The 19683-nt window shown below is 33.5% G+C and overlaps 1 protein-coding gene across 1 annotated transcript in view; it reads right to left on the reverse strand.

Moving 5' to 3' along the window:
- LOC143233187 (putative RNA-binding protein 46) overlaps positions 1–19683 on the reverse strand; it is a 44973-nt gene that overhangs the window by 16795 nt on the left and 8495 nt on the right. The window contains exons 2-4 of the mRNA XM_076469156.1: positions 13623–13797; positions 12328–12514; positions 6643–6769 (exon numbers count right to left, since the gene is read on the reverse strand). Coding sequence (XP_076325271.1) covers positions 6643–6769; positions 12328–12514; positions 13623–13797 — 489 coding nt within the window. The remainder of the gene's footprint in view (positions 1–6642; positions 6770–12327; positions 12515–13622; positions 13798–19683) is intronic.

Genomic DNA, 19683 nt, shown 5'->3' on the forward strand with positions numbered 1-19683 from the left:
AGTTTCATCATGGGAAGAGATGGAATTTTCATGGATCTTGCTAAAATAGTAGCACTGCATTGTTGGTCTTAACCCATGACCAATTAGTGAGTCTGCAGTTTCCTTGGTTTTACAGCATAGAACTGACAGTTTGTGACCAACTTCTCCAAAGTCACCCCACCACTATCATCTCTCTCAAAAATGTAGATATAGAACAGTGATAATGGAATTTCAGTAGTGTTATCACACTTACAAAGTAAAGTAGAATGTGGAATTTCATTTTTTGTTTGTGTTTCTTATAGCAAAGCTGTGGCACAGGTCATGGATAAGATGTATTTGATGTATGGAACTTAAGTTTTCAAATTATCTTCTAAGTTTCCTAGGGCTGGGCATCAACTTCTGGCATCAATACACCATCCCAAAGCTTCAAACTCAAAGACCTGAAGTTTTCTCAATGGTCAAATAGATGAAGTTGGTATCTGCAGCCATGGAAACTATGCTAATTACAATTACCGTCACCAGGACCTATAGCACAACAACTATACAAGTATAACCATCAGCAATGGGGAATGAGGAGGGTCTCCATTTCAACAGCAACAAAGTCACTGCTGCCAGAAAACTACAAAGTGAACCAAGGACTTGTCCTTATATATTTCACAAGAGTACCAGTTACATGGAAAGAAAACTACACCCTATGAACTAAATGAAGAAGTTCACTATCAATGACGGATAAGGCATGAATGATAAAAACCTTAATTTGGGCTTCAAACATCATCTATATCACAACCATGACTAGTCATTGGTTAACTATGGTATTGATAACTACACCAACAATGAAAGATCTTGGAAAACACTGAAGGAATCTCTTCAAGGAAGAAAGAAATAAGAAAAACAACTATGAAAAGAAGCCTTTTTGAGCAGCATAGCAACACAGAGCTTGCACAGGAAAGAAGAGGCAATCTGAAACCAACTGGGAACAATTATGGGAGAGAAAAATGATGCAAAGGCAGAGACCCTCTAACAGGCATAACAGGCAGGGGAAGTTTCTAAAGGGAAAAACCAAAGCTGAGTCAGTCAAAGTGAGCCACCCAGAGAATTTAGCATGGAGAGGTGTGAATGAAGGAAATAAATTTGGGGAGGAGATGTATAACTCAGAAGCCCCTCTATGCTTAAAAAAAGATAGCCCAACCCAAAGAACCAGATACAGTAAGACAGGATATTATTCAGATGAATGGCAAATGAATTCAGCAGCCATGTGCTAAGTACCCAGACAAGAGCATAACAACCAGACAACTGGAGACACAAGGGAGCATTCCTGGGAAATGACCATATGCAGATTGAAGAAATAATATGCAACTATACTTAAAACACCAGGAAGAAGGCAAGTCAAGAGCAGTATTCTGTACACATGGGCCTAGACATTGTACTACAACAACTGTCCTACTCCCAAACAACATTGTTGGAATATAAGAATTCAAATATAACTAGATAAATATGGGATCCAAGCAGAGGTGTCAACAAACAAGGAATTACCACCTGAGGTAATCTGCGAGTGCCACAGATGGCTATGAGAACAAAGAATAATGCCTAAATTCCCAAAAGAGATAGGGCCTCTCAAAATATCTAGAAAAGAGGGAAAAGGCCTTAAAGCCTAAATACTCATTAAAATCTACTTGAAAAGTAGTGCACTTTATTGAAAAGAATTAAACTAAAGATGTAATAGTCACATATTAAAAAATCCTATTGATTATATATAAATGCATACCCATTAAAAATAATAATGAATACACAGTTAATTTCAAAACTATGAAAACTTAAGAGCTTCTGTAGCAGGTGTATAAGATCTACTGAAGTTTCAGAAAATATAGGTAGGAGGTTCTTATTTTAAATTATATCCTGTAAATAAATATCTCCAGTTGTTGTTTCTATAATTGAAAAACATTCATTGTAAACATCCCTTATTTACAGTTCTATGATTATCCAGTACAAAAACTTCAAAGTATCAGTCAACACAGCCTTACCATTCATATTCAAAAACAAATCTGCAGTCATCACAAATCTATCATTATATGAAATGTCACTTCAGTTTAAAGTTAGGTTATTTTGAATAGTGTTAGGATATTTCTGTGGATATTCCTTAAAATTTTCTCTGGAAGCTCAATTCTAGTGCTGTAAACAATATAAAGTGGTTCTATATTACTGTTAACTGATTTTTCTTGATTAAAGATGGCCATTTGTAACTAAACATGGAAAATGGAGTTTGTATGATGAAAATGCATGAACAAGCTTTTTCAAATTGTTTCAGATGGTTCCTATTGTAAATAGAATGATAGGAATGTTTTAAACAAAACTTAATGTGTGGTTAAGCTTAAACACCACGTTTTTAAGAAAATATGAGAAAAGAACAAAAATCTCAAAAGAATAATTCAGAACTTTTGTGTGTTGCAACACAAAAGTCAAAATTGAGAAATTTTAAATAATTTTTTGAAAATTATGTTGCCTTCCAGTGACACAGTAATACATCTGCAGACTTACAACACTAGAAACTGTTTCAATAGGTATGGTACATGTTGTTTTAATTTAACATGTTGCTCTGTTTGAAGTCAGGTTATTTTGAATAGTACTGGAATATTTCTGTGATTCTAATGTTAATCTCCCTTGAAATTGTTTCTGGGAGTTCTATATAAACACCAAAGATATTTTCAGTTTCTTGTTCAAGAGAATAGTTGGTGACATTATTTAGGCTGTCAGAAGGAAAAAGGGATGTTTTTTATCTCAATTTAAAGAATTTATAAGTTTTCTGTATACACAGTGGACAAGTTCAGTGTTTTTCTGGTAAAAAATATCCAAGAAAAAAGTTTTTGTTTTTAATTTTTTTTCATAATACAGTAAAAGGTGATGGAATAATTTACACAATAATTTCTTTGAAATGACCACACAGAAAAAAAATATCATGAAATTGAAGTTTCTGAAAGATCTATATTTATAAAAGGAAGTTAATTCAGTCTTAAAATATTCCATGGAAATATTACACAGTGTCAGAGAAATTGCATTCCCCATGGTTATTTTGTATTTTTAGCTAGAATATTGAACATTTTGCTAAAAGGGAGAGAAAAACAAAAAGAAAAAGACAGATATGTTCTGTTTGAGTAATTTTCTTTTAGGAAACTCTATGATGATATCAACCAATATGTTGGTAAATAAAACACTAACACCAAACTTAACATTTTCCATTTAATTATGTTTCTGTAGAAAAAAAAAAAAAAAAAATTGGTTTTCTGTTGTTTCTCCTTCTTTCAAACATTTTTCAATTGATAGCCATTCTTTCATTTCTGATGGATTGGCTTAAAATTTGATACGCCCAATTCTTCTTTTTATTTATGAGTTTTAAGGATTTTATGGGACCAAAGGTCAAACTAAAAAATGTATATCCAGAGCTTCTGAGTGGTTATATTTACAGCAATCAAGATGAATATTGGCAGAAATATACACTTTTATTTGTCCAACATACAACTCAAAAAAAGTTGGATTTGCCCCTTTTAAGTATTTTAACAAGTTCAAAGCTCACAAAATGTATAATATGGGGATTTTTGATTATTTATACAGCCATATTTGACCAAACTACCTGGTATTTGGTACAAAGAAACATTTCTACAGGCAACACACACCCTCTCAGAATTGTACATTTTTTAGTAATTATAGAGAAGTTTACATACCTCAAAAACCAATTACTCCACCATATTTTAGCCAATTTACATGGACTTTAGTTCAAAGGTTCCTTCTTGCAGGTTCAAAGCAGTGATACAGATAGTTTTTTTCTATTTGTTTGTTCCACAATTTTTCCCATTGTCACAATTGTTCTTATTGGGATTGCGTGGTGGATACACATTGCATTTGCCTAAAAATGTTTTTTTTTAATAATTACTAGTTTTTTTAAGTTTTTTGGCAAAATCCTTACTGTTCCAAGTGTAAAAAGGTTAAGATTTTTCAAACACTTAGAAAGAGATGCTCTTCTAACCATTTATATAATGAATGTGCAACAGATTTTCATTAAAACTACAGGTCTGAGACAGCATTTACCAGCCTTTTTGACACCAGGGATCAATTTGCCACCACTAGAAACTGTCAAGATCACTAAAATGCAAGTACAATGAAAAACTATTATGACTTACATAATAATATTATTTTAATTTTTATTTGTTTGTTTCAGTGAAACCCCCACAGTATGGCAAAATAATTTGTAATGGACTGTTGCCAATCTACATATCACTGATTGAGAAACAGTGATTTCCAGAAGTAGTTTATTTATATTTTTGTGTTTTGGACAAACCATCTATGCAAGAAGAGAAAGCATTAATAAGCTTTCAGTTCTTTAAAAGATCTTAGTAACATGAGGTGGGCACAGAGCAGACAGACCTTTATGCAGCTTTGTGTCTGAGAAGCTAAATAAAAAGCCAAAGATAAGGATGAAATATATGGGTATTTAAGATGGTATCTAATCAAAGAAACATACGTGTTTGTTTGTGGCAAATCACAATGCTACAGAACTGACTCACTGTGATGTGCCCACCAAGAGTACCAAAACTGAGTTTTAAACATTACAAGCTTTCAGACTAACTGCTGAGCCAGCTGGGTCAAAACATAGATATTGTCTTATGTCAAGCAAGAGAAAGATGAATAAATGTAGATCAAGAAGCAAGCTAAATGTAAATAAATATGTATCAGATCAATCAATATTTGCATGTTTTTGTGTTTATTCTTATAGCAAAGCTCCATCAAATTACTGCTATGTCCACCAAGGAGAATTTAACCTCCGATTTTAGCATTGCAAATTCAAAGACTTACCACTGTCCCACCAGGAAACTCAATATTTAGATTTTAGAAATTACAAGCAAACTATATATCGAATATACCTGATGTGCAAGGTATTGAATTACAAAAACTGTACTTAAACATTATCTAGGAGTGATTAATATTATCATCATCAGAATAGACAAACATCTAATGTAACAGAATGAAGTGTCATCAAATCTTTTCCTTTATTTTGAAAACTACAAGTTTTAGCTTTCAAAATAAAATAGACTGCAACAGAATGATAACAAACACCATGCCATCATATGAAGAAAATACGTGTATAATCTATTTGAGACTGTTTCTGATGGATCCTATTTAAATAGAATGGCAAAAACGTTCTCAACAAAACTTAACATGTGGGTTTAAACTACAGTTTAAGAAGTTAGCATGTCATGGAAACAACAGCATGAAAGCTAAGAACTATTATATTAACTCACTTATGGCAGCCTCAATCATCCTTTGTAACTCACAAAACAGACAGGCTAAAAAAAGTGACAACAAAGAAAGCACAACCTTTTTGAATATGTGTGACTTGACCAAATTATATATGACATCAATATGCTGAGCTTGTCACAGTATTATTTGTTTTATGTTGTACAATCTTAATAGATTTCCCATAAGTACAACATATATTTTATACCAATAAAGTCTTCAGTACAGCATATCTAAAACAACTGGGAAATATAATGGCTATATACACTATTCCACAGGAGGATATATCCGTCAAGTCGACAGACATTGCCATGATCAAGTACTAGAACACTGTCATCCTCACACACTAGATGAATTTTGGAAAAAAATTCTAGGAAAACAGACGCACTTGAAATAGGACAGCTTTTTTGCAGTGAGAATTATGCAGATGGGCTGCTGTCAAAATTCACAGTTATCAGGTTCAGTACGACTGAACAAGATGATAATATGCTCAACCTCTGCATATATGTCAGTAACGAAATAATGCTTGTTTTATTTCATATAAGTAAGGCCATTGTCTTCCTCATACGATAAAAGCAGTAAGTAAAGGGTCCGAAGGTTAAAGGTTCAGAAGATTTTGGTGATTCTGCCGACCTGCAAAATATGCCACTTATTAATTTCACGACAATGAAACATACAGAAAAAAAGAAAATGGAAATTATATACTCACTTCAGTAACTCACTAAGTGCTTGAAGGCCACATCACATTGGCAATACAGCAAGACCAAGCTTACGCTTATTGTTACTTGCTTTAATCTATTCCTTATAGAATTACTGTTCACTTGAGAAATTGGTTTTCACAGAGAGAGAGAGAGAAAAAAAAACAAACTTAGTTTTACCGCTAAATAAAGGCAAGATTCCGACAGCTATATTCCACTTTTATGTGTACTTGTTTAGTATTCTGTACTTAGGATAAGAATATATATATATTAAATTCCACACCCTGTACATATAGATATTTGAGGTAGTTTTATAAAGGCATGTAAAATAAAAATTTTAAGAATAGTTAGGCATGTAAAACATAGTTGTAACTCTTTACGGCATACAGTGGAACCCCTCTAATCAGACCAGTTTGTCTCAGTCCCGAAGGTGGCTGCTTTAGAGGAATTCCACTGTACATAATTAGGGATTATTAAACAAAAAAAGGGGCTGTGATTGAATGACCGCTTTCAAGGGGTGGCCGCTTAAGAGGGGTTCCACTGTATTAGTAAATATATAATATAAATATCGTTTGAATGCATTTCTTTATATTGAACATAGAAAGTTTTAAAAGTAATTTTACTGTCACCAGACAATAAACATCCAATAATGAAACTCCATAACGATTAAAATACGTACCTTCACAAAGTTTCTTTGAACATGTGCACCTCGACTGGTGGCAGCTGAAACTATTCTAGATCCACGCACGCCTCCAGCGCCACGCCCACGTCCTCTTATTGCCACCTTAGGAACCAAAGACCCTTGGCTACAGTATCATTGAAGGAAAAATGTCTGTCATGATATTCAAACTACATTTAACTCATAACTGAAAAACTATGCACGATCAAAATGTGTCAATTAGTTTATAATAACGTTGTATTTACTTATTTAACTTTTAGTTAAAAATTAACACATTTATAATTACGGAGGCGTTTGACGAATTAATTCAATTATTAATAGTGTAAAATCCCATAAAAAGAAAGTAATATTCTAATATTATCCAATACAAATAAGATTGTTGCCTTCTTCTTTACTTTGATACTATAAAATAACTTTGTTAGACTTCCTACAGAACAGTGGTTTAGAAACTGTATCGCGACTATGATCATATATGTCATAAGTTTAAAACACGCAGATAACGTTATAAAAAAATCAGTCTTTTTTTCTATAGTTTAAAATCCAATGAAAGGCTTCACAAATTCGGTTTATAAAAAAACGAGATAAGTTTATGACTTATCATCAAATTTTCATCAATCATATAATGAATTATTTCCTTTGTTGCAACAACTAAGTTAAAAATGATCGAGGATATCAGCTTACATGTTTTTAAATCACCAAATTATTCGACTTCTCATTCTATAAAAATACATATACCCGTATATCAAGTTTAAATCGTCGTTCCTGATTAAATGGATACGTCCCAAAAGTAACAACACATACCACATTCTTTTTTAAAATCAATGAAAGTTTCAACACTCCACTTTCATTTATTTCAGTATTTAATAAGCTCGTGTGCTACTTGCTGCATTTTTCTAAAGTTACGCTATAATTACTTAATATTTGATACAACGGCGTTTTGAAATCGAGTCCAAGAATAGCAACTGATTTGTGCTTTACATCTCTTTCCCATAGTCATTTATACTGTTCGGCTTGTCGCCGAGTTGTTATCTATTTAAACCTTATTGTTTTGACTCTCGACTACAATCATTAGGCACGTGCAGTAAATTATTTCTGAATGTTTATTATTTTATAACTACAAAACCAACACACACAGAGTCACTGCATTTTCTAAACTCTTATAAGATAAAATTGTTTACTAGAAATACCTAATACTTATAGTTCTCTAACAACATTTCCAATTACGTTTATTCTTTCTTGGAACAAGAAAGATTAAAGGGTAATGGAAAATAATTCTTATACATGGAGTCGTGTTTGTAATTTTATGACTGTAGCTATTAATAAGTAAACACTGAATCATAGAACATTTGTTACGTCAATAAAAAAAATTTAATTACAACTTACTTTACTTTTCAAGGCTGGGTAGATTATATTTTCAATTGTCATTTATCAGAACAGCATGCAAATACTACTCTTACATAAACAGTAACGGTCAAAACACAAAAATCTGCTGATACTATGCAAGAATTTTGGTAACCAAGCAAAATCGTTAAAACAAGTTTGTTACTAACCCTGAATAATTAAATTTTTACACTACAAAACCAAATCGTGTCTGTATTTCATAAGACACAGCATCAAAATATGAATTGCCATTTAACTTAAAGACATCATAAAATGATGGCCAGGTGGGTTAAGGCGTTCGAATCGTAATCTGAGGGTCGCATATTCAAATCCCCGTCGCACCAAACATGCTCGTCCTTTAAGCCGTGGAAGCGTTATAATGTGCGGGCAATCCCACTATTCGTTGGTAAAAGAGTAGCCCGAGAGTTGGCGGTGGGTGTTGATAACTAGCTGCCTTCCCTCTAGTCTTACACTGCACAATTAGGGACGGCTAGCGCATATAGCCTTTGTGTAGCTTTGCACGAAATTCAAAAAACAAACAAACAAAAAACATCATACAATGGATTCTTCTACTCATGCTTTATTAATGTTTGTGTTACATCTCATTCACAAAGCATAAGTAGAAAATTTACAGAATGTTCCAGATTATGATACACAAGTTTACGAGCCATAACTATAACACCTTTAATGGTACCAATAAATCTTGCCTCTGAGAGAGTTAAAACCATTGACAAGTTTATGCTATTTTCGACAGCGCTGCAAAAGATCTAGCGGTACTGTTAACCTCTTATTATCAAGCAATAAAAAGGACTATTTTCCCCCTTATAATATGGAGGAGATTTCAATCCTACTTTTTGCTTAGCTTTATTTAAAGTGGGTTCAGATGTTTCTGGTCAGTTTTTCACCTCCTTTCCCTTTTCATTTCCACATGTCGGAAGACCTTTTAAACAAACCATAAATAACATGGTATCCTTATGAGGTGAGGGTCAGTTCACTTTTGCTTGTCAAAGTTGTGTTCTTTCTGCCGGGTATGGCTTTATCATAAAATATTCTGAGTTAAATAAAATAAACGATAATTACAAATACAGGATATTTTATTCACAATTCAGTTTCACGCATGTGCACTGGTGTTATTTATTAATATGGTTTCATGTTGCTGCATTTTTTTCATGTAAAACAGACAATCGAAAATTAATATATATGAAAGGTAGATATGTATGTTACAAGATCTGCATATTGTTTAGTGTTTAATGTGTATTAAACTCACACTTCAGCAGGCACCAATACGATAGAAGTTGAAATTACAGTTAGATCACCTGTTTATTCAATTGTCTCACAGGTGAGAAACACTTCATGTTTGCATAATTTGATTATTTACTTGTTGATATCATTAACTTAATAAGATGTATGTTCATGCTACACTTGTAGCAAAAATTATAAATAAAGCCCCCCTCCCCCCTGAATTTTGTGTTTGATATCTCGCATTATTCAGGCAGGATGGACAACAGTTTGGCTTTTTTGTCCAACGAAAGTATCTGTAGCTACTTAACATTGTTACCATACAATTATTACAAGCGCATATTTATAAAACAACAACAAAACACTCTGGAATAACCATTTTGAAACCATTCTAAAAACGTCATACTTTTGAAAATAGGAAAGCATCCACTGCTGCATTAATATCCAAAAGAAGACTTAAGCCACCAATTCAAACTTACGATTACGTGTTTCTTACGTGAAAATAGTTCTTAAATGAGAATCTTATAAGAAAATAAAGCCAACTTCGATATGAATCATATAAAACCCATAGTGAGATGTGTTCTTGTGAAAAGTGTGTAAAAATAAAAAGTTAGGAAGTTATCTTATTTTTCATTTTACCTTGAGATGTTCTTACCTTTTACCATGTTGATGTTTTCTAATAAATTTCTAAAACTTAATCATTTCTAAAATTGTTGTACATATTTGAAACCTACAGTTTCTGATTTTTTACTTTTACTCAATTCCCAAACTATACTGGAAATTTGATTCGAAATATTCGTTTGTTAAGTCTTTTGTACCCTGTAAAGAACTTCAAATAATTCTAATGGTCATGAGAATCTATCAGTTATATTTTTATAAAAATGTATTTTCAATAGAATGAAAGAAGCTTTGTTAGTCTTATTTTACCATAATCTTTAATATATGAAATTTCAGTGTGTTAAAAATTATACAATATTATCTTCACAAATAATTAAACAGATAAATAATAAATACACATATTAAACAAAGAAATACTGTAGTGTTTTTTACAGCTCATTATAGCCCTTTTGGTTTGTTTTGAATTTCACGAAAAGCTACACCAGTGCTATCTGCACTTGCCGTCCCTATTTGAGCAGTCTAAGACTAGAGGGAAGGCAACTAGTCATCATCATCCATCGCCAACTGTTAGGCTACTTTTTTACCAACGAATAAGGGGATTGAGCGTCACATTATAATGTCCCCACGGCTGATAAGGCGAGCATGTTTGGTATGATGGGGTTTTGAACCTGCGACCTTCGGATTAGGAGTCAAGTACCTTAACATCTGGCCATTCCGGACTGATAGCCATTTTAAACTATCTTACACAAATATATCCAGAGTGAGTTCGTAAAGCCGTGTTTATTCCGTTATTAGTAAAGACAAACATTTTATTGTGGAATAATGTAACGAACTGTGATTTTCACAATCTATGATAAAATTATTAGTCACTCTCTGCTCTTTCATTTTCACATGTAGGAGGTCATTATCCACATATTTAGTAGTAGCAGACAGAACCATCCAAATCTAAGGTGTCACACTAATTACGAATATGCAGTTCTCAATAATTAAATAAACCATATAAACAACGATATAACAGCATACAAGAATCTTCTCGGTATTCTGGTTTAAAGCACAGGTAATACTTTCATTTTTGAAACTTTAACAAATCAGCTATAATTGAACATTATAAATATAAAGTCTTCTAAACTTGTGAAACTATAACATGGCCTAACCGACAGAGCATCGAATATCTGCTTCTAAAAAATAAAATTTCACATTGTACACTATTTCAAACTATTGAACAGGAAAATATTAGCTTCCTTATTTTATTAACCAAGAACTCGAATGCCATATCTTATAGAACAGTAGAGAAAACTATGAATGATAATCGGTTATGTTGTATACAGATTACTTATGGCTAGACCATTCGCAAATTTACTACAATCATAGGTAGATTCTTGAAAGTCTCCTATTGGTTCCTTGGTAAGTCTTAGAGCTTATAACGCTAAATATCGGGTTTGGATATCTGCGGTGAACAAACCATAGATGGCTCGTACATAGCTTTGCGTTTAACGACAAACAAACAAATGAAAACAGAGACTGGTAAACAAAAAGAAGAAACATTGATCTGTTTAAATAACGCAAACATATGCAAAACAAAATTAGGTATTGATGTTTTCCCCCTACATCAGAGCCCGGCAAGACCAGGTGGTTAAGGCACTCGACTCGTAATCTGAGGGTCGCGGGTTCGACCCCCCATCACACCAAACATGCTCGCCCTTTTAACCGTGGGGGCGTTACAATGTGATGATAAATCCAACTATTCGTTGGCAAAATAATAGCCCAAGAGCTGGCGGTGAGTGTTGATGACCAACTGTCGTCCCTTTAGTCTTACACTGCTAAATGAGGGAAAGCTAGCGCAGATAGCTTTGCGCGAAAAACAAAACCAACCCTTTTGTCATATATATTTTCAACGTTTCAGTTTATTTACTCGCCGATGTTACTTTCAGCATAATTATTACTATGACTACTTGATCAAAATATACATACCAAGTGCAGTCATTTGAAGCAATAAAATATATGTATTTTAATTCTGAAATTAATGAAAAATATCAGCACAAAACAAAATTTGGTCTGACATTATTTACATGCTAACAAAATGAGGCTTGTTTGTAATTAAACACAAAGCCACAGATATACCGTTGAGCTACGAACAATAGTCTGTGACTCAAACAGAGCTCTGTTAAATTAATCCTAATTAATCTTAACAAACAGTAACATAATTAGTTTTGTGAATAACATTTATCTCTTGTACACCAAGAAATATTTAGGTCGAACATATTGTATAAATAGATATTCAACATAATAGTTTAAAACTGTTTTATTTGATTACAGCCATGGTACCTTTCAAGATCAAACCGACACGACGTACGTTCTCTTTCATTGTTATATAAATATTAAAATAAATTTGTATGTTAATTCGTGATATAAATCAATTGATGTAAAGAAATGTAATTAATGACTTGCCCTGTGGTTGTCATGGCTGTGGTTGGGTATAAATTAGGATGGGCGCTGTAACCCAAGGTTTCAAAAGGTTGTCGATAAACTACAGGATTGTACATAGTTGGCTTGTTACCACTTTGAGTCTTCTGTTTGGAACGACCAGCTGGCTTTGCCCAGGTAACCTCAATATTTGAGCCGTCTAGAGATGAACCTAAAAAATATTATGTTAAAATCATAAATATGTCAAAGATACTAATAAAGATTATAAAATTTAGTAACACAAAACCACAAAGTAAAATGTGTAAAACTAAACAACGTATATATTTTAATATGACGAAAGAATATAAAAAGGAAATTATTAAATTTAAGTTCCAATATTACTTATGAATTGGTTTACGTAAATTGTTATAAAGATAAAAATTATTAAAGTAATCTAAATGAATCCTAACCATTTTACTCTTTTATAATATAATTTAAAACGAAAAATTATCCACATCACCTTCAAAGTTATCAGACGCTTTATATTTAATGCTGATATAAAAGAAAAAGCCACTTCAAATGGTAATTTCAAACACAGACATAATTTGTGTAACTTACTGAACGAATATATACTTAATAATCTGCCATTACACACACAGAATATTTTAAATAGGGTTCTAATTTGTAAAATCAAAAGGCAACACGTATTGTTCAAAACACAACTAAGAGAAGGTTTGGGAACTTGCTCCCCAAAAAAAAAACAACCAAAAAAACAAGTGATATGAGATTAAATCTGGAAGCTATTTTGCATAAAATACAGCTCAAAACCGGCATGATTATCCAAATAAAATCAACACACGTTAGCTACCATACACAGCTGCTCTATCACTATGTAATCTTAACGTTTTACATCACAAAAACACGAGATTTGGCTGACCCGTCTCGTACTACCCTCACCACCACCACCTACCACTACTCCCCTGCTTACTCGCGTGTTGACGATGTAATGTTTTTAATTATTGTAAAAGTGAAAACAACTGTTACACGATGTACTGGAAACACCTCCGGTAAATCAAAGCAACAGGCGTTGGCAAGTTCGAGGTAGGTTTGATACAGCACGAAGAATGAACTGTGTTCTAGTTTACATATTCAGTTTTCAGACGCATCTAAAAATTACCTTCTTTATTCGCCTGAAGCTTTGAATAGAAAAAGGTTTATCAACCTAACAGCAGACTGTATTTTGTAATCTGAAAGCGTGTTAAACTACACCCTTACCGCGAGCTTAAGACGAGTGAACAAGAAAAAACATTATTTACAAGTGGCTAAAACTATAATCATACCATTCACGGTCATTAGTACTCTTTGAGCATCATCCCTGCTTCTGTAATGCACGAATGCGAAGTCTCTTAGTTTTTTTACTTTCTCCACTCGGATTAACCCGTTGAGCGAGAAAACTTCCTTAATACTGTCCTCTGTAGTGTTAAGCATTAGATTTCGCACATATAACACTGTTACCTGTTACGAGAGTAAGTGTTAACGTGTGAATTACGAACTTCAAGTGAAACGTTTATAAAAAAAAAATGTGTTAAAATTATAGCTCTGAAATTCCTTTTAACTAGATATACATATCATTGAAAATAATTGTAAATACAGTAGACCATAAAAAGCAAACACATATTTCACTTGAATTTTATTACCTACACTATTTACAACTTATTCGAAGGTTTTATTACTTTGAAAATTAATATTTGTAATTTCTACTTTATTGTTATCATAAGAATTGACTACTCTGTCCTACAAAATATTCTTATGTTACGATAATAAATCAAACTTTTACTTAAATCATCATTTTTACGAAAATTCTTGTTTTCATGATACAATAATCTTAAGTAAAACAAAAATAATCCTAAGCTTAAGAATATATAGTAAATATATATTGACAAGGTTGCACGTATAAAAGATACGCTGCAACCAAGATCAGATTTATGATTAATCCAACATTCATATCTTGTCACTAACTGTATTCTCAAGCCAGCAAGACCCAGCATGGTTTGTTTGTTTGTTTGTTTTTTGAATTTCGCGCAAAGCTACTCGAGGGCTATCTGCGCTACCCGTCCCTAATTTAGCAGTGTAAGACTAGAGGGAAAGCAGTTCGCCCTTTCAGTCGTGGGGCGTTATAATGTGACGGTCAATCCCACTATTCGTTGGTAAAAGAGTAGCCCAAGAATTGGCGGTGGGTGATGATGACTAGCTGCCATCTAGTCTTACACTGCTAAATTAGGAACGGCTAGCGCAGATAGCCTTCGAGTAGCTTTGCGCGAAAGTCTAAACAAACAAACAAATCAAGCCAGCATCTTTACCGTTATCAAATAGAAATGACTTCACTTATTAGCTTGCTTGTAGGAAATATTTCTTCATATGTAGGTTGATTTCTCATATTTCTTGTTTAACTGGCTATAAGTAAAAAACGCTAAATTTAACAGCTGACATTGAGGCAGCGTTTAAGTTTAAAGACTTTTTCGTATGTTCAACTCTGAGAGTAAGATTCCACGTAGTAGACAGAACGTAAACAGCTCGTCGTACAGCCTTTTACTAAAAAACGTTGGAATAACCAATCAAATCTACTTATGGAATTGGCGTTTGCCGCGTCTAGTTCAAAGCAATATGCCACGTATAGAGCACATGAGAGGTGCGGCTTTAAGAGTTAAAACGCTCGCATCGACAGTGATTCAGGGCACCGATTTAAATGGAAAAATAAAATACAGTTATTCACTATAAAACTGCTGAATATATATGAAAAAGTATGCAACCTTTACGTAGTATTATGACATCTTAAAACAATAACTAGAGAATGTCAGGCAAAAACTAGCACCAACAAAACTTTTAATTGTCAAGCTACAAAAAAAAAGTTATGAATAGGCCAAAAATTCTAAATCTGGTAACAATAACCTAGACTTGACTTTACCACGCCTAGAAATTAAAACTCTGATTGTCAACTACTAAATACGCAATATATCATTCAAAAAGAGGCCATGACTACGTAATAACATAAAATTTGGGATCTTAGTTATTGAGTAAGTATTACAATACATACAGGCTACAACGATTAGCGGAAAACCATTTATCGGTTTGGCGTATGATGAGTCAACACGGTCGTAATGAGTTCATCCAAATACTAGTGTGATTAAAAACAAACTTGTAATTAGCTTGTTTGACCACGCGTTGGATCGTCACATTCAGGCCTAAAGTCCCTCAAAAGTTAAACGTTTCCATTCTGTATATAATACAACAATCATTCATCACTGCCTATTTCCATTTCCAAGAGTTTTTCCTGCGTTTTCAGAATTTATGGCTCTCGAATAGGATTTTTTAATACCAGTTCTACGACCCCGACTTTCTACCGATAATAATTTCCATTCAAATCTGTAATTTTAAATATTTTGTTTCTTTGTCCGCGAACTACTCTGTGGTCTTTAGTCCAATCTTAACTAAGTTTAGTAAGACGATACATTTGACCAACGGGCATGTCATAGGATGATTATTACACTACTATGCCCACAGAAATCTGTAACACTTTTTTATTCCTGAAATGTTTTATTTTGAAATTTTCTTGGAAATTTTTTAGTTATTTCATTACAAATGTCAAATATTCACATATTTTGCTAAAATCAATGGTTATTAGTTGATTTCCTATATTCAATCCTTATACCCCGAAAGTAGGACGGGTGTCTCAGATTGTAGTACAAAATAAAATAAATAAAATGCATATACTTGTAGTTTAAATTTTACTTAGAAACAAAGCCTACACTTCTTGCAGGATTGTATTTGTAGGGCTTCCGATGTTTGGTTTTAAACGATAAACACCAGTAAAACAGACACAATAAAAAAACTGAAATCAGTGTTTGTCCAATAAACGCCGGAATTAGTTATTTATTTTACTGGACACACTACCCACAGCAACTTTTACGACTACATTGCCTTAGAATATTATCCTGAAGAAATAGAAACACGCGAGACATTTGTTTTTATAACTAACATCAGGCAGGCAGTAACACTGCCACATAGGGATTGTTGGGGTTGTTCATAGAAATGCCATTTTAAAATATCCCCTCAACAAGTCATCAGAATTTTACAATACTACACAGTGCTTCTTTTTTCTAACAATATATATGTAATGATGGGTATCGAGAGCTAGTTCATGCCCAGGAGTCAGTAATCTAATCGGTCCCCCTTTTATTATATTTATTACAGTTGTTAAGTTTTCATAAAATAAATTAAGGTGACAAATTTCTTCATGAATCCATGAAAAAGCAGCAACCATTTCAGTTCCTTAAGTAATATGCATTTCTAACGAGCTGTGGAATATTATATTATTAAGCCCCTCAATAAACTGAAACAAGATTTAGTTTTGGTTTCATTTGATTTGAATTTAGTGCAAAATTACACGAGTTCTATCTGCACTAAATGTCCCTAGTTTAGTAGTAAAAGACTAGAGAGAAGGCAGATAGTTATTACCACCAACTGCCAACTCTTGAGCTACGAATATTGGTATTAACCGGACCATTATAACGCCCCCACGACCGAAAGGGCAAGCATATTTGGTGGGACTGGAATTTGAACCCGCGACCCTCAAGACTGCGAGTCAGGCACCCTAACCAAATGTTCATGCCGGTCACTCATGCGACAAATGCTAAGACGGCGATTAATCATTTGGTTTAATTTATTATCAAAGTAAGTTTTTTTATGGACCCGTATTATTAAAGGCAGTTATAATATAATGTATGTAGCTGCTCGAAATAGCTTCAGAAAAGTCTTAAAGATCCTTTGAGGGACGTGTACAGCCATTTTTGTTTATGTGCCAAACGCTATCTTTTGAAGGAAATTCGTTCAGTTTTAGATTTTAAAATGCATAAGCGTCTGACACCTAGTCAGACAAGATGGTTGTGAATTAAGCAATATATTGATAGAATTGTATGAACAGTTGGTTGTAATATAATTATATTACACTTTAAAGCAGATCCTAAAAAATACCAACAGACACGAGAGTTTTACTCGACTTTATGAATTATTCAATGGGATTTTCAAACTTATTTAATATTCTACTTGAAAATGATGTTCTGTTTCAACACACGCCACGTGTAGAAACAGGGGGATTGATCAAATCATTTGCTACCAATAGATGTGAAGTATGTTATATCGGTTAATTGATGAGAATGTATCTAGATATCTATCAGACCTGAAAACAATGATGCAAATATGATGAATGAAGAACTCGCCAAGATCTGTTACTCAAACAGAGAAAATATTCTGCAACAACGACAACAATATGGCTGAATATTGACAGACACATGTCTTAGTGACGAGAGTATAAACGGGTACAGGATTGTACGGGGCGTTGCGGGTGGATTTTAGGTTATTAATTAGTATAGGTATTAAGGTGTTCCTTTATATTGGTTTAATTTTGGTTTCAGTTGTTGTATAAATAGGGCTTTTTTTTTTATTTTGCGTTTGTTTATATTTGTTTCCCTACTTACTATCTGGGTGTTTTCTATGCTTATGTTGTGTTTATTTGATTTGCAGTGTTCAAAAACGTGTGAAGGTGTTTCTTGTGATCTTTGAATCTAGTTTCGATTTTTCTGCTTGTTTCTCCAATATAGAAGTCGTGGCAGTTGTTGCATTGTATTTTATAAATAATGTTGGTGTTGTGTTTGTCAGTGTAGTTGTTACATAGTATGGACTTTTAGTATTGTACCTGGTTTTTGAATAAATTTGGTGTTTACTAGAATGTTGTGTTTTATTATAAGTTTTTATTCCAAATGACCGTTATTTTTTTCCTGATGTCGGGAACATATGGTATGCAGCAGTATGAGGTTTTGTAGTTTGTTGTAGCTTGGGATTTATTGTTGTTTGTTTGTTGTTGGTCTAGGTGTGTGCGTATAATTTTACCATGATTTTTTTAAAAGGAAATTTGTTGATGCTGATAAAGTGTTGTTTTATTTTGTTGATTTCATCGTTAATTTTATCGGGTGAGCAGCATGGGCATTGTTGGCTGGTTCAGTAAAAAACCCAGGATACAGCTACGAAATGGAGAAAACCTCGAGTTTCCTGCTACATGTTCTATGGGTGAAAATAGGAATAAGTATACATAAGTTTGTAGATGTGTCATTTAACTAGTATTTACTCATGTATTGTTACCCACTTTAATTTATGTACTTAACTGAACTTCTGGCCAGCAGAATTTGTTTTGTCTTACATTATAATCTAAACTTTTATAAAAAGGATCAAATTCTGAATGCATATTCATCTATCTGATTGGTATTGGTACTGACTGTATGGTATTAATATTGTAATCTCCACCATGTTCTCTCCCAAACCTAGCAAATCGACTACCATGCCGATTCTAGCCATAATCCCAGATAAATTACTCCTAGCATTCTTGCCACATGAGATCAGAAATCTTCTCGGGTTATTCAAGCCCAGGACTGCAATCGACACCAGCAGAATTAGGATGCCAAAATATGGCATGTTTAACAGCCTATATCATAATCTGCTTTAGTATAAAGTACTGTACAAAAGTGTTAAGTCAAGTCAGATTTTAGATTTCAGGCTACTTTAAAAGATAATGGAAGGTAAATCACAGGTGAAATATCAAAATTTTATTAATCTTCATACTCACTAGAAGTGACTGAGTTTAGAAAACAGTTAATATTTTGTGTGTCCCACTTTTGCTTTTATAAATGCAGACAGTCTTTCAAGCATAATTGCAATATACTTAAAAAAAGTATCCTTTAGTATTTTACTCCAAACGTCTCTAGTACCCTCCCATAAAGTTTCTTTGGAAGTGTCTCTTCATTTGTCAAGTTTTTTTTTATGTATCAAATCTCATATCTGCTCAATAGAGTTGAGATCGGAGCTCCTTGGGGGAAATTGCATGATTTTTAAATGATTACAACAGATTCTTCCTTAGCTGGCCCGGCATAGCCAGGTGGGTTAAGGCGCTCGACTCGTAATCTGAGGGTCACAGGTTCGAATCCCCCTCGCACCAAACATGCTCACCCTTTCAGCCGTGGTGGCGTTATAATGTGTCGGTCAATCCCACTATTCGTTGGTAAAAGAGTCGCCCAAGATTGGCGGTGGGTGGTGATGACTAGCTGCCTTCCCTATAGTCTTACACTGCTAAATTAGGGACGGCTAGCGCAGATAGACCTCGTGTAGCTTTGCGCGAAATTAAAAACAAACAAACAATCTTCATTAGCTAAGTAATTTCTGCATAGGTTGGATGCGTGTTTGGGATAATTACTTCTTTGGTAGTAGAATTCTTACGGCCTAGTATCTGATGGTATTTGTGGTAGTCAATTATTCCATCCATTTTGCAAATATAATATCGCTTCACAGAAAAAA

Source organism: Tachypleus tridentatus, chromosome 1 (assembly GCF_004210375.1).
Source record: "Tachypleus tridentatus isolate NWPU-2018 chromosome 1, ASM421037v1, whole genome shotgun sequence".
NCBI classification, from domain to species: domain Eukaryota; kingdom Metazoa; phylum Arthropoda; class Merostomata; order Xiphosura; family Limulidae; genus Tachypleus; species Tachypleus tridentatus.